Source organism: Phalacrocorax aristotelis, chromosome 1 (genome assembly GCF_949628215.1).
Source record: "Phalacrocorax aristotelis chromosome 1, bGulAri2.1, whole genome shotgun sequence".
Lineage (NCBI taxonomy): Eukaryota > Metazoa > Chordata > Aves > Suliformes > Phalacrocoracidae > Phalacrocorax > Phalacrocorax aristotelis.
In genome coordinates, this window is record NC_134276.1 from 61364567 (window position 1) to 61381036 (window position 16470).

General features: G+C 42.2%; 1 protein-coding gene across 4 annotated transcripts; it reads left to right on the top strand.

The window, feature by feature from the left end:
• The first annotated feature begins 885 nt into the window (after positions 1 to 885).
• BIVM (basic, immunoglobulin-like variable motif containing) lies at positions 886 to 16331 on the top strand. Of its 4 annotated transcripts, none has more exons than XM_075090351.1 (11): positions 886 to 1037; positions 2374 to 2976; positions 5041 to 5167; positions 6062 to 6157; positions 6245 to 6349; positions 8221 to 8315; positions 9551 to 9683; positions 10838 to 10909; positions 11768 to 11851; positions 13816 to 13912; positions 14833 to 16331. In XM_075090351.1, the coding sequence occupies exons 2-11, from the start codon at positions 2487 to 2489 to the stop codon at positions 15115 to 15117; spliced, it is 1584 nt and encodes a 527-aa protein (XP_074946452.1). In that variant the 5' UTR covers positions 886 to 1037; positions 2374 to 2486; the 3' UTR covers positions 15118 to 16331. The 4 variants fall into 4 exon arrangements, with proteins under 4 accessions (XP_074946452.1, XP_074946471.1, XP_074946442.1 ...); XM_075090341.1 differs by having other exon boundaries at positions 906 to 1037; positions 1645 to 2976; XM_075090370.1 differs by lacking the exon at positions 10838 to 10909.
• The last annotated feature ends 139 nt before the right edge of the window (positions 16332 to 16470 follow it).

The following is a 16470-nucleotide window of genomic DNA, read 5'->3' on the forward strand; positions in this document are numbered from 1 at the left end:
GTTCTAGAAGGGCTCTGCTCATGTCTTCAGCATTACTGTGTTCATGTTGAAAATTTGCTGACTGCAGTGAATATGAGAGGGGGAGTACTGTCGGCAGTTCCACTGTTACTCGAAGCAATCCTTTGTTCCTTTATACAGTTTTCCAGAAGCATTTTTATTACATGTGTTCTCACTACGGCCAGGGAAACAAAGAGACGTCTAGTGCAAATAAAAGGCGCGGACATCTGTCCCTTGTTCCCCGGGAGGAACCCAGCGCTCCTACCACCCCAACCCAATCCCTCCTCGGCAAGGGGCCGCTGCGGCAGGGGCACGGCTGGCCCTGCCGGGGCCGTACCGGGGCTCCCCGTGGCCGCACACTCGTCAGCCAGCACAGCCCCACTTTTCCAAGCGCCCTCGGAGCTCCCCGCCGCGGCTGGCCACGCAGGCGGAACCGCGCCTCCCATTGCTCTCCTCCCGCCCGGACAGCACCCCCCGCCAGCGCCCGGCCGGCCTCCCCCGGGCTCCCTTGCGGCACCCGGAGCCCCACCTCGGCCAACGGGTGAGAACCCAGCCCTGTCCCCGTTAGGCCAGCGGGGAGCGCGGCTGCTCCCGCGGCACGGCCCGGTGCCCATCCCTGTCCCTGTGCTGCCCCTTCCTCCCCCGCCCGCCCGCGGGGCAGCAGCGGACGAGACCACGAGGGCGCGTATGGGGGGGGCCGGTGGGACACACACACACACACGGCCCCAGAAGTGGCTCTCACTGCGCCAAGGCGCGGTCGCGGCCCAGCCGGGAGATGCGCAGCCCGTTTCTCTGAGATACCGCGATGACCCGCGGGGGGAGGGCGGCCGTCACTGCCGGGCTGCCCCGCGCCCCCTCCCCCGGCCGGCTGCGGCAGTTGGTGCCGGCGGCGACGGCGCTGAAGAGGCGGGGGGCGGTGGGGGCGCAGGTGAGCCCGCCGCGCGGCACCCTCCCCCGCCGCGCGCCGTGTCTGTTTCCGGCGCGCTCGCGTCCCCGCTCCGCCGCGGCCGGGGGAGGCGACGCAGCCGGGCGCCGCGCAGGTAACACGCCGCGAGCGTGGGGAGCGCGGGCTGTGCCGCCGGGCTGCTGCCCTTCCCCTTCCCTCCGCTGCCCCGTCGGGCGCTGAGGAGGGGATCGGGCCCACCCTCCTGTCGGGCCCCACCGCCCCTCCCCGCAGCGCTGGGCTGCTCACTCTGTAACCGGCTGACGGCAGGGCGGGGGGCGGGGCCGCGGAGCCGCGCCGGGGCAACCATTGGCGGCGCCGAGGCCCTCCCTCGCCCCCCTCCTGGCGCCGAGGCAGGGTTTCTCCCACGCCGCGGGGTCCCCCGTGGGTGACTCTCCCGCCCCGGCGTGGTGAGAGCGGTCTGTGCCGGGGCTGGGCGGCAGAACCGGGATTGGGCGCCGCTCGGGTGCGCTCGCCGCCGGCGGCCGCGGAGCGCGGGCACGCGCTTTGGTATTTCCGTGTAATGCTCCCAGCGGAGCCCTCCTTGCGATGGGCTGCGAGACCCGCCTCTGGCGGGGGAGCGCTCGCGCACTGGCAGGTCGGCGCGGGGACCAGAAGCCGGTGGCGCGGGAGCCTGCTCGCGGGTGGAAGTCCCGCCTCCTGCGTGGCAGGTTTCCCATCTGCCGCGTGTCTTCCCACCGCAGGCGTGCGAGCTGCTGAGGTGACGCACAGCACGGACCGTCAACTCGCTTTTAAAAAAAAGATGATTAAAAGCAAGCCGGCCTTCTGAAAATTGTGTTTGGTAGTTCTTAGCTACGCTAAGTGAAATCTGACACTTCTCTTTCTCGCTCCTGAAGAAGAGGAAGCATATACAAATAAAAGGGAAGGTTAACAGCCATAGGGGGAAAGCAGTGAAACGGGTTGAGGGGTAGTGTTGTGAATCTACAGTCAACAGAGCTAATAGTTACTGTAGTTTTCTGTAAGTCTGACCTTCACTTGCAGCAAAAGCGTGCAGGATTCTTCAGCCTTAAATTGCTCTTTCTGTGATTTATTAACTTGTACAAATTCTTTTATACTCCACGTATGCCAGGTATCGTGACTGTACGGAATAAAAACGACCCACCGCAAACACGGAAGTGCAGAAGCTTTTCATTTTTTTTAATCTCTTTTTTTTTATTCATGCGCTGGTTTACAATTGCAGTTACTCATGATGTCTTCATCATGGTATTGCTATGGTGTATGCTGTTGCCACCTCACAAGTAATAACAAGTGCTGTTTGTAGAATTCTGGAGATGCGTGGGAGAGGACACAGTGTACGTTGTGGTGTGTCTTAAAGGGTGTTTCAGCTTTTCTTGGATATGAGTTCAAAGATAAGCTTTGTGTAGACTTTGTGTTGGTTGAGACACCTGCACTAACTTCTCATTTTCTTTCAGGTACTTCGGCGATACCTTGCAGAGGTGATGGAGGCAACGATGAAAACTCTGTTGTAATTGAAACATAAAGAAAATATATTCTTAGCTGTACAATACTCTTGCAGTATCATTCAATGCCTAACATTTCAGAAGATGAAAAGGAGAATGGTTCTGGAGATAATGGAAACACTGAAAACAAACCTGGGAAAGAAACCCAAGAAGCTTCTCTTCGTGATCCCGTGAAGCCATTCCGCGTGTCGGATGCCTCTGCCGCGCCCTTGGTGTTGAGGGGAGATGGGCATTATCCGTGGGGATGTCCCGTGACTCATACACGAGAGAAATTTTATACCATCTGCTCAGACTATGCTTTTTTAAACAGAGTAACATCTATTTGTAAAAGCCCAAGTGCTTCAGTTAGTGCCTGCCTGTCAGGCAGTGCTGCCTTAAACGTTGGAAATAACACGCCTGGCTTACTCAGCATTCAAACTGGTGCTTCGGAGATAATCTACAGCGAAGATGCTAACTTGGAAACCTTGCCTGGTGATCTTGGAAGGCTTCCACTGGCATGGGAAATTGACAAATCAGAGTTCAATGGCGTGACCACAAATCTGAAGAACAAAGCAGGTGAGGTGGTGAAGGTTCGATGTTGTGACAGGAAGAGGCTTCCTGTTTACAGCGTGGTTGTGGGGGGGGCTGGTCAGCACAGACGTCTCCTGAGGCAGTGCTATAGAAGAGCCTGTACGTCACTTCAAACGATTTCCTCAGCGGGAAAGGAGGGAGTGATGGAGGAGGAGTGACAGTCAGGTGTGGCTGCCTGGGGAAGTGGCTCCAAAACAAGGCTGGCTTCTGCGTAACTGTGTGTGGGTTCTTTTTGGAGTATTGTTCGTGGCGACTTTTGGTTTGGGGGTTTTTTCGCTTGGGTTTTTAGGGTGGGTTTTCGCTTTCTTTTTTTTTTCTTTTTTTTTCTTTTTTTTTCTTTTTTTTTCTTTTTTTTCTTTTTTTCTTTTTTTTTCTTTTTTTCTTCTCTCTTTTTTCTCTCTCCTCTCTTTTTTCTCTCTCCTCTCTTTTTTCTCTCTCCTCTCTTTTTTCTCTCTCCTCTCTTTTTTCTCTCTCCTCTCTTTTTTCTCTCTCCTCTCTTTTTTCTCTCTCCTCTCTTTTTTCTCTCTCCTCTCTTTTTTCTCTCTCCTCTCTTTTTTCTCTCTCCTCTCTTTTTTCTCTCTCCTCTCTTTTTTCTCTCTCCTCTCTTTTTTCTCTCTCCTCTCTTTTTTCTCTCTCCTCTCTTTTTTCTCTCTCCTCTCTTTTTTCTCTCTCCTCTCTTTTTTCTCTCTCCTCTCTTTTTTCTCTCTCCTCTCTTTTTTCTCTCTCCTCTCTTTTTTCTCTCTCCTCTCTTTTTTCTCTCTCCTCTCTTTTTTCTCTCTCCTCTCTTTTTTCTCTCTCCTCTCTTTTTTCTCTCTCCTCTCTTTTTTCTCTCTCCTCTCTTTTTTCTCTCTCCTCTCTTTTTTCTCTCTCCTCTCTTTTTTCTCTCTCCTCTCTTTTTTCTCTTTTCATAGGACTTAGTGCATTGCACAGTGATTACTTTTACCTGTTAAGTACAGGTTTGTCATTTGCAGAAACATTTCAAGGTACTTCAGAGATGTATTTTGAAATTAAAGGTGTGGTTTGTTTATAACAAGAAGTAAATCAAATCCTTACAGTTATTTAGGAAAGCAGTTGGTTACTGTTACAAAATTGTACATATTTTCATTTGCAGTAGGCATACAGTGTTAGGGAGCCCATTTCTTTAAGACTGGCTTCTTTGCTGCCTCCTCTGTTCTTTCTCTGCCTAGCCACAGGTTGCAACTGTGAATCAGGCACTTTCACACACACTTGGTTTTCTTTGTCCTGTAATCCCTCTGTTTATCTAGAGCTTGCTGTAGATTTTTTCCTTAATGGGTTGGCTAGCTAGTCAAGTTCCTGTTTTGTCTGTTAGTGGGAAACCAGTTCAGCAAAACTTAAATACGGTGAGCAAGTTGTCATTGCCTTTTCATGTGTACGTGTAGTGTCTTTAAAAATAAGAAACAAATGGTAATATCTTATAGGTTGATAAGTTTTGCTACGATCTGTGTGGTATACTTCATTTGGATATGATGGCTTCAAAATAGGACAGAAATATTCCTGCTCTAGCATGTGGCCCAACTCTTTTCATTTTCCACTGTCTCAGTGGCGTACAAAAAGGAAAAGACCTTGAGGGTGTATTACTCTCACTGGATTTGGACGGAAGTTTTAATCAGAAAGTGTAGCTAGTTACAGAGCTTGGCTGTGAAAAACAAGTGTTTCATTAGATTTCCCTGTGCATTTAATGCTCGGGGATGGGAAGTCCATGCTGGTCTGAGAGTCTGTTTCTGGGATGGCTGATTTAACTTATTAGAATAATCAGATTGACTGCTCGCTCTAAAAAGTCAAGCAGGTCATCATTAATTCCATTCAGGAAAACATGATGTTTACGTAGCTACTGGAAGCTTTACAAACCTGTTGACAATCTTGATTATGCATCTGAGCTTTTTCCTTCAATTAACGTTTAGACCCAGTTTGCACTTAGTGACACAACCAGGGACTCTATTTGAGGTGCATGCTGCTATTAAAATATTTAAGAAGAAAGATATAAAAGGTAAACTAGGCATTCACTGGTTTCTGAAATCTGTTTTGTAGGCAACATGAAGAAACAAACGACAAAGAAAAAGTCCCTAGACAAAAAAAGCAAACAATACAGGGAGTGTCCTCAGCGTTCTGCTCTTGAAGACGTGAAGGAGAGGAAAGTGTTGGACCTCCGGAGATGGTAGTGTTTATGAATTGCATATAAGATTACCCCCATACAGTTTGTTGGTAAACACTGTTGCTGGTTTTCTGATTTCAAACTTCTTAATAATATCTTCACGCTTTTTCTATTTATTAGAAATCGGGGTATGTTAAGCATACATAAACTAAATTTCATGCTTTCTACAAGAAGAATGAGAGCTTCCCTCCCATCTTTTGAAATTCTAAAAATGGTTTTCTTTCTAAACATTTTTTTTGCCTTTCAATAAGGAAAAAATTTATGTGGGGATTCATGGCTTAAAAAAAATGCAAGTTCATTACCATGGTCAGGCAAAAAGTAATCTTAAACATAGTACCGATATGTCTTACTCCTGATTTTTCTTTTGACTGGGAAATACTTGATTAGAATCTCGCAGTTCTATACAACCTACATCATACAAATATAGTTCGCTGAATTCCCTTAATTTATTGAATCTGTCTGGTTCTTTCTGTGTATCTATGACATCAGAAAGTTCGTGTTAGCCTAGGGAATCTGCGACCTGCAATGACATTCATTAGTAAATTGGTAGAGATACAGCTTACTACAAGTTCACGTGTTAGAAGAGACTGGATCAAACTGTACGTTTTATTAGTACAGAACCATTTTTTCCTACAGGATCATTTGTACAGAACTTCTGGGCAGCTGTTATAAATTTGACCAATTTGTATGAAATAAGGTAGTAGTATCTGACAAACTTAAAGAAATTGGTTAACATATTTGCTCAGGATATTATTTTTTTTTAAAGTATAGGCAAAATAAAAGTATTTAATGTAACACGGAACTTTAATGGCGTGGCACACACAGAAGTAGTTCAGGTTGCTCCTGCAACTAAATCAAGAATGCTTACTAATGTGTTTGGGGTTTTGTTTGCTTTAGGTATTGTGTTAGTCGACCTCAATACAAGACTTCCTGTGGAATTTCGTCTTTAGTGTCTTGCTGGAATTTCTTATATAGTACGCTGGGAGCTGGAAGGTAAGTCACACATAGACCGCTTTGTCTCTATAGAGTCTGAAATATATTGCTCATTACTTTATTAAACAAGGCTTTTTTTTTTTTCAGTTTACCACCTATTACTCAAGAAGAAGCTTTGCATATACTGGGCTTTCAGCCCCCATTTGAGGAGATTAGGTTTGGTCCTTTCACTGGGAATACAACTTTAATGAGGTATGTCTGGTACTTTTGATGTAGCTAAATTGTTAAGGTAGCAAAAATAACATAAAACTAAGGTATAGAGCCTTTAAAAATACAGTAGGAGTTCATTTACTTAAAAAAAAAAAAAGTGGCTGATGCAAGTTAGTCCTCTTAAGTTTTAGAATAATGAAGCATGCCTGGGTACTCGGACAGTGCCCAAAGAAACCTTCCAGACTTCTTTGCACTAGCTGTTTTGTATAGTGCAATGTTGCTACACAGACCAGGTGAACATGAAATTCTATTTAATTTTTGGTTCAGTTTGTTTAACAGTTGTATAATACTCTAATGAATCCAGTATCCTGGTTAGGAATTTTTTTCTTTGCTCTCATTTTGTTTTTTTGAAAATGCATGTTAAATGCTTGTTAATGTCACTGAAACAGCCTGAAAAGGCACTTGGTGTGCTGGGAGCTTTAAATATAAAAATTAATGTAAGTAGCAAAAATGAGATAGTGAGTGCTGCACCTCTGCTGCAGTGGAGCTGCTCAGGAGGAGGAGGGGAGAAGAAAAAGAAAAGATGGGGTTGGAGTCACAGAAGACTTGGGCTTTCAAATTCTGTTTCACTTCTGCTCTGCTGTTTCTTGGTCTTGATGAGTTCGATCTAAAAATCTTTGGTTTTTATTAAATTCATAAGGAATTTTAGGATTAAACAGGACCAGGAGCATACTGTACTTGAACATCTTGACAGGGCTTTGGTGTGGTACCCTTCTGTGAAATTTAAAAATTTTGCAGTGTTCTTGCCTGTTTCATGAGTTGCATTTGATCTAGTTAGTATTTTTTGAAGGCGATATATAAGGTTTGTCATGGAACGTGGGTGCTGGATTTGAAAATGTGGCAGCAGCATGTTCTTTAATAGTAGCATACTGGCTAGATCATTGAAGAGTGTCATGAAAACTTCCTTCTCTGCCTTAGGAGACTTGGATCCAGATTTTGTATGTCTTTAGGAGTATGTCAGGGTGTAACAGCCTTTATAGACTAAGCTGATAAATGCTCTTTCTCTTCATGTCAACAGTCTATACAGCCAAAAGTTAAACTTGGAATTCTTCTTCCTTGTGCCCTGTGAGTGCCCTAAGTACTGCAGAAAAGTTACCCTTACTAGTTTTTTGGTTTTTTTTTTTTTTTTTTTCCCTGCCTGGTCAAATAATTTTTTAGTACTTGGCAGACTGGGAAACAGGAGGGAGCACCAAGAGCCAAACCCATGACTCAACTTGGTTTTATGATTGAGGTATTCTCTTCAGAGATGTGAATTTGAATCTTCTAATGCAGAAAAGTAAATTTCTGAGACAGAATCTTTTTGGCAGACCTATGCTCACTTACTGCTGTTCTGAGGAGTTGTGGTATGGGACTCCTGTAACACCTGGGCATTGTGAAGCTTATGTGGTAGAAGCCCAAGGTGATATGCAGGAAGTATCACTTGAAGGGTTCTGCCTTCTGGTATCTTAGAAGATTCCCTTTGTGCAGCTTACAAATCACAGTTGAAGCTTGGCGTCTTAGAATTTGAGTGTCTTTCTGAAGGCTGAGTAACTGAAAGTTAGAGGTGACTGGACCGAACATAATTGGACCAACGCTTCAAATCCAGCCCTTTGATTGTTATGAATCTATGCTGGGTCTGAAAAAAAACAAGATGGAGGAAAAGGCTTTGGGTATTTATTTACCTCTCTAGGATATGTTAAGTTTTGTTTGTATTGGGGTACCATGGTCATCTACAATCTATATACTGATATGTAGGTACTCAGTAGTGCATAGAAGCCTTTTTTCTAAACTGTCAAGTGGAGGAAAAGTGGCAGGAAAGACAACTGCATTTAATAACTTCTGAGTTACTACAATCTTCAAGCTTATTGTTTCAGATGGTTTAGGCAAATAAACGATCACTTCCATATCAAGGGATGCTCATATGTTCTGTATAAACCTCATGGGAAGAACAAGACAGCTGGAGAAACTGGTATGTAGCATTCATCTTACAGTATATAAACCGAAAAAAGTCCTGCAATGTGTAGTACTTGACAGGACAAATTGTGTAACAGTACTTCCAGTTTGAGATAAGCCACCGGATAGCTCCAAGTTGCCTGATTTTTCTGATTTTACTGTTTCTCTTATTTTGTTAAAACCTTCATTTGTACTTTTATTTATATGAAATATATCCTGTGCTATATATTCTCCTGTCACAGAACTGGAATTTTAAGGTATCCAGGAGGACACTGCACTTCCAGTTCTGTGTTGGTGTCCTGGAAGAAGTGATTGGTCTAATACCCCAGGGAAGCAGCACATTTTTACTTCAGCATTTTAGAAATCCGTGTTGTATAAAAACCTAGAATGTGCAGCACAAAGTTATTAATGTCTCTAATAAATGTTTTGTACTTTTAAAAATGCATTTTAAAGTTAGTGAACTCATCCATTCTGCATGACTTTTGGAGACAGATTTAGCTAAAGTTAGGTGATTATTCTCAATTAGCTTATGAAGCTGTATTTTTATGTTGGCTTTTAAGTGTGCTACCTGAAGGAAAGTTATACTTTCCCGTACAGTTTATTAGCCTTGGTGTAGTCTGGGTAATTTATCTTCTAACCGGAAGGTTCTTTAAAAGGATAAAACTGTGCTGAAAAGTTCGAGGGGAGATTATTCAAGTGGGAACCCCCCTTGAGAATTCTTTCAGTGCCTTTTCTAGCCTGTTCCTGAAACTGAGCGCTGCAGTCCCATTACAAAATACTGTATGCCCAAGTGTGGGAGGTGTTCCTGAGACTGGGAAGCTCATGATACCAAAATGTTTGAAAGCTTTCAGGGGTTTCAGCAGCACCATTGATAGGTGCTACACCTGGCTTGGGGCAGTGGGACTGCGTTGTGTTGCAGTGTGTATTTCCTAGGTTAAGAGACACTTTTGGTTCTTTTTTTTTTGCAGAACTAGTAATTTTTAATATGACTTAGATCTAAATACATTGCATACTTTACATTGCATTTCCCTAGTACAGACTGTGTGGCAGATGTTATTGTTTTGTACCACGCAGGAAATGAAATACTAAGAAGTCTGAAATCAAAACTGGATTTTGTACGTGCCTGTTGGGTCGTGCCCTCTCATTTAAAAAGCAGTGTAACTACTTTATGTTATCAGCTAGACCTTTCTTGCTGAATATGTTGTGCAGGATCCAAAGCACTCTGGACTGTAACCAGATCTTTCTTTGTAGCTGCAGGGGCCCTTGCGAAGCTAACACGTGGACTGAAAGATGAGTCAATGGCCTACATCTACCATTGCCAAAACCATTATTTTTGCCCAATTGGATTTGAAGCAACCCCAGTAAAAGCTAGTAAAGCGTATAGGTAAGATACTGTGTTTATGCTTATTTTAGTGGAGGAAACGTACAGAAAAATTTATTGTGAGTTGATACCATTTTCTTTCCCTGAATAACACGAGCATAAGAAGACAATCCCTGACAAAATTAGCAGATACAGGTAGTGGGGAGTGCTAAACAACGGAAAGAGTAGGTCACTGGTGTAAAGTGAACCTCAGTCCTCCACTTTGCTTACCAAGCAGAATACCTTTGGCTGCGCTGAAGGTGTAGAGTCACATCAAGGAATGGAGAATGCTAACTCTACTTTTAGAGTTCAAAATGGTAATTGAGTGGAGGTAATAAAGCGTAATCATCTGAATCGAATTTGTTCCCAGTGTGAGACTGTGACCACGGGGTTAATGAAAGCTTTTAGTGTATGAACAAAAGAATACCCAGGTTTTTTATTAAGGCTGTGTTCACTAACATGCCATGTGAATGAGAAGAGTTTGGAAAATGAGTCCCAAACAAAAGTCCAACGCATCAGTCTGTTTAAATTTACCAAAAAGTTAATGGCTTGCTTAATTCATCAGTTATTAAGAATCTGCACTGGAAGAGCAGAGTACAAAAAAAAAATTACTAGATTGAAAATGCAGTTTGATAAATAATATGGTCCAGTGTGTGGAAACTTCACATGCCTTGTATCTAGTTTGAATTTATATTGTTTAGTAATGACCAGAGAGCAAAATTTCTGTACGATGAGACTCGATTCAAAGATGAAAGCAAAAATTTCAATACTTTACCCATGGTTGAAATGGATTCTTAGTCACTAGAGATATTTTAAAGTCAATATTAGATTTTCTCCCTTAAAACATCTCTTCTAACAATGTAAGATGAAGTAATGAGTTCAAGGAGCTTTTCCAGCCTTATTTTACGCTGGTGGTCAGACCAGAAGAGTATCCTGTTTTCTTCATATCTTCTAATGTCTTACTGGGAAAAATTATATTTAGGCTCCAGAAGCGCTATCAATAGATTTCCTAGCAATTCTTGTTTACCTGTTTTTGCATTCTAGTTACAAAGGAAAGCTTTTCTTTAAAAACAAGCTAAGAAATGTTTTAAGTTCCAAAAGAAATGGGTGGATAGGTTGCTAGGCTGAGCTTAGGAGGCAGTTCTTAGGTCACCCACAGACTTCCTGTATGATCTTAGGTTGCTGGATTTGGACTCGGGAGACCTGGGTTCAGTTCCCAGTTCAACCACAGACTTCCAGTGTGACTTTAGGTAAGTCAATGAACCTATCGTGTGTCTTGGCTTCCCATCTGTACAATGATGGCTTACGTTGTTATTTTACAGGGAATTATAAGTAAACAAATTATTGCAAGCAGTAAGGCCGTATGATGTCTAATTCCCTAGGCAGAAAAATCTCAGTTTTTGTTAGAGTTGAAACTGAAGCGGTTTTTCATGGGATAATTATACACAGGAAGTCACAGAACAGTCCTCTGTATCTCAGCAGTCTGCCCTGCCTGACACAAGTTTTCCCTGATGAGGTTACCACAGGCTTTGAGTTCCTTGGAAGTTGCTTGCAAACTTGAACAAGTACCAGTTGAGGGTTTAGTTTTTTAATACGTGGTGTTGGATGCTTAGGAGGAAGGGATTGAAGTTACCGGTTGTTTTCATACAGGTTACCCTACAGCCCTTAGTACCAACTGTCAGCTGGGGTGTAGTGTAAAAGTAGCGGAAGGGGCTTTCTTGTGACTCTGTTGGACATCACAGATAGGGAGGAAGACATTTGTTCCACCTGCAGGTGGCTTTCCACAGCTCTTATTTCCATTGTTACGTACATATTTGTATTTGGATCTTACACTAGACTGCCTTTCACCTGAGTAACACTATTTTTTAGGAAGATCTGTCTTTTCCCCAAATAATAAGCAATACCTTCTATCTTGCTTGCAGGCCTTATGAAACAAAATGTTTCCCTGTATGGAATTGCAGACACTATGTATAGTGTAGGAGCTGGTTTTTAGTTTGGTTGAGGAAATTACTTTAAATGTTAGAAAATCCTAAAAAAAAAAATAGTGTTAATCTCTCTTTTTAGTATGCACAATAAATCTTACTAGGATTGTATCTTCTATTGAACAGAGGTCGTGTCTTGCAGCAAGAGGTAGAATATTGGATCTTAATTGGAGAGCCGAGCAGAAAACATCCAACAATACACTGTAAAAGGTACGTTCGTCACTTGGTAAGAATTTAAAATGGTCTGTTTTCCTTCAAAACAAATTGTATTTCTCTTTTAAGGGTCACCAAGTGACTTGATAGGGTTTTCTTTTAATGAATATACTATAGTTCTAACAGAAACAGATGCTTTAGTGAGAAACCTCATGTTTTGACCTCGAGGCTGGTGCTGCAATTTTATATCATGTGGCAGGACAAGTGTGGGCTGCTGAAGGCCAAAGCCTGTTTCTCCTGTTTGAGTGTGACATGGCTGACGTTAGTTAAGACGAAAAGGTGCCTCAGCTGCCTGCGGTCATGCCAGTTGTGATGTACAGGCTGTACCAACCTCGGAGGACTTCATGCCGCAGTTGAGGACGTACATAGGCTATGTCTGGAGCGTGCACAGGATATTACGCTGCTACCAAGGTCTTCTAGCTCAGGCACTGGTACAGCCTGTGCTCTGTTGCATTATTAGCTTATCTATGTGTTAAAACAATATGTTTCTGATGAGGCCTACCCCATACAAAGTTGGTGTCTAAACTAGACAGACTAGGAGAGCTAGAGGGTGCTATGTAGAAATTTCATCAATCAGTTGTATTTGTCATGATAAACTAATAGAACAGCTTTCTTGGCTTTGCTTGATGGGCTAGTTCATAATGCCAAATACTAATTTCTGAAATGAGGGAGCAGTGCAAAAAAATAGTATTTCTCAGGAAACTAATTCCATGGCCAAAACATAAGTTTTAGCAAACAGCTTCTCTGCCACCCCCTTCCCCTCCCTCCTCCCCGCCCCCCGAGTTAATTATGGATTTTTCTCGATACATTCGAAAAAGAGCTGTGGGGGGAAAAAAATGCCACACAACTACTTCTTTGCTTTGTCTTCTCTATTCTCTAATTATTTTGAAAAATTGTTTGAAAGTGCTTATCTGACAGTTTCATAGCCAGTCAGATCTATCCCAGTACCTAAAACCCAGATATCTTTTATTTTTGTTTGTTTGTTTTGTCAGTGATGTGACTATGTCAATAACTGTAAATAGCCATATATTTTAGACTAATGAGATGAAGTGCAACAAAATAAAAATTGCATTGTGCATGTGGTTGCTGTGCTGAGAAATGGTGCGCTATCCATCCCACTGACAGAATTTTGTCCTGTGGTATATGAGCTGCAAATGGCACGGGAAGAGTTTCTGAATATAGGATACAAACCTTCGTAATCCTAATTTTGATTGTGGAGACATCCTTCCTCCTGCTACAGTCCCAGTGAGGGCTAGGAGAAAGTTCTGTGCTTAAGGTAGGAGGGCAAAGGTTGGGGCAGAAATGGATTTTTCTGAACTTGGAGGGTGATGTTAGTGAGAAGCAGGTAATTAGACATTGACAGAACTGAAAAGGCGATGTGTAGGCTTACAGAGGTTTGGGATATGGGGATATTTCTTTCAGTTGGGCTAGAAGGAGCTAGGAAACTCTGAAGAGCTGAGTGAATGGGGAATGATTGAATTGATAGTGCGTTAAAGATGGGAATTAAATAAAATGGAGGAGTGAATTATGGTGAGAGCTCTCTGGTAAAAAAAGATTTAGTGGGCGAAAACAAAACAAACGAGGGTTTGACCAAAATAATTTAAAAGAGTAAGAGAGGATTAAATAAAGAAAAGCTAATGTTTCTCCTTGCCTGAACCACGCTTTTGTTTCTTCCTTTCACAAACTGATGAATGGGTAAGGGTAAGCAATGCAACCAATGACTCATGGTGCTCTTACTCATTTTGGAAGGTGTTTCCCAAGAACAGGAATAATCACTGAATGCTTTGATTAGAAGTGATGCTTTTATGTCTAGCTTGATGTCTCTAATAGTTCATTTATCTTTAAATCCCTGATAAGAGTATTTAAAGCTGCAGATCCTTATTTGCGTGTGTGTGGACATGAGTCCTAGTGGTGCTGAGGTTTCGGAAGTGTCAGCTGACAGTAATAATCTTATTCCGTAGGTGGGCGGATATTGTCACTGACCTAAATACCCAAAATCCAGAATATCTAGATATTCGGCACCTAGAGAGAGGTTTGCAGCATCGAAAAACAAAGAAGGTAAGGTAAACTTAATAAGATGGGAGGAAATTCATGGTAGATTTTTGGCAAACTTACTCATACGTCAGCAGTGTAAGATAACTTCACTAAAAGTGTTGCTGAAGGCAAAAGCGGGTAGTTATATACCAGAGTCATTTATATGTACTTGCAGGACAAGATACAATGCAGCAGAAACCTGGCATGTGCTAGGAAGAACCAGGATATCTGCGTATACAGTATATTTGGTCACAATATTTAACCTTGCTGGCTTAAAATGTGGCTGCAGCAAGTATTGAAATACTCTGCAGACCAGTTACAGGCAGATCCTTCTGGTGCACAGCCTTCTAGCTATATGTGCACAGGAACGGAAGTACAGTTGAGTAGGATCAGACAAAAGAACAGATGTCTGTCTCTTGCACGGACTTATTGTCAATACATGTAGCTTGCTTTCCTATAGATAGGGCTATATCTTGTGGGCAGGGGATGTATTTTTGATTTGCAGATTGAAAGTTTGTGAGAAATAATAGGGCTGAAGGGATTTCAAACGTGGAGACCCTACGGAAGACTCTGTCAGCAGGTTGAGAGGGGACCAGAAGAGAAAATTCCTGTGAAAGTGGCTGGGGAGTAAAACAGACTAGCAGAACATAAGTTATACTAGCCCATGAACAATGAAAAGGATAACTTAGAAAGATGAGAAAGAAGGCAGCAATTGGATCTAGGAAACAATCAAAATCAATTGAGCAGAATTGTTTGTTTGTGGATATGGTTTTGTGCGGGGTTTTGTTTGCTTGTGTGCTGTTTTATTGGGTTTTGTTTTGGTTTGTTTGTTTGTTTGTTTTTAAATGAATTCTGTCACCTGCCAAGGTGTTAATTTCAAATATCTATGTTTGTTAGAAATGCGCCTGTGTGCATTTAACAAAGAACCTTTTTATTTCGATTAGGTGGGAGGAAATCTTCACTGCATCATTGCCTTTCAGAGACTTAACTGGCAAAGATTTGGTCCTTGGAATTTTCCATTTGGAAATGTTAGACAGGATAAACAATCCCAAACACAAGGCATTTCCAAATCTGAGAGTGAAGACAATATCTCTAAGAAACAGCATGGACGACTGGGTCGATCTTTCAGTGCTGGCTTTCATCAGGAATCCACGTGGAAGAAATCGAACCTTCGTGAGAGGAGGAACAGTGGGTATCAGAGTTATAACGATTATGATGGAAATGATTAAAATTAACTTTAGATAATAGAGTTGATATATTAAAGTTAGTTTTAATCAAGACATATTAGGGATCTTTAATCCTAGAATCCGTATGAATAGAAATCATGGTATAAGATACAGCTTCATAATTATTAAATAAATCTGATTATGTGGTTGCAACGGATTAGATCTGATGTATAAAGTGACAATAAGCACAGATTATTGTACTTTTGCAATCAAAAGTATGACAGCAAAATCAATAATTTCTTTTGAATAATTGTACTGTGTCCTGATCCGTGAAAACAGAAGAGCAGATTGAAGTTAGTCAATGTAATAAAGGGACTTCATTGAAAATACGTAGTCTTCAAAAGCATGAAAACTTATTATATGACTTTATAAAAAGGGTTATTCTGCAAATGGTGTAAGGATAAAAGTAAACATTGCCTTCCTTTTAACACTCCATTTTATTAAGGCTGCCCCGATCCAGTGAAAACAAAAAAAAAATCACATAGGTTAGAAGACCCTCTTGAATTTACAAATTGAATGTACATTCTCTGTTTAGTTCGCCGCAGACTTCTATCAGTCAGGTAATCATACCTTGTCAGATAGGTCTCAGTTACTTTTCCCTTAGCTGGATGCCTGTGTTAGACTGAGAGGAATTGCCTGTGGCAGGGAACGTTGGAGGACGGACCTTCTTTATTGCTTTTGCTCTGTGGGTACAGCGGCTGAGTTCTTATCCTGAAGCCTCTTGAGAGCACGGACTTGCTTAATACAAGCTTGTGAAATTCAGTATTAAAAAGCTGCATTTAGCATTAGCCAAATGAGCCAGCTGAACGCTCTGTTCTGTTGGCAGTTCTTTTCCTTGTTCAGTCTTAAACCCTCTGTCATTTTTCTGCTGCTCTTCTAATTTTGTCTGAAAGGGGTGCAAGTGCCGAAAACTGCTGGCAGCCCTGATGATATTATATACCTCTTGGCCAGCAAACAATTCAAGCTTTTTCAGGTGTCCATGTGCAGTCTCTTTTTGGTTTTTTGTTTTTCCTGATTTGAAATGTATCCAGCTGTTTGCTCAAACACATCTCAACAGTTGTAACTTCTGCGTACAAATGTTCATACCTGCTCAAGGATTAATTTTTTGACATAAACAGATTTGTCATGGAATGCAGGGGTTTTGTAGGTTGCTGCTTTTGTTAACCAAAAATGGGAGACTTTTAGACTTTTGTTCATTCAATAAAATTTGTTTTCTATTTTGTTGTTTGCTTTTCCTTTGTCTTGGGAACCATGACCCTACGTTTAGTGAAGGTTTTCTGGAAAGCAGATAAAGGAAGGGTCAGAATTGCGACGTTTGCTTAGCAAAGACAGCCTTGAGGTAGGATGTCTTTGCTC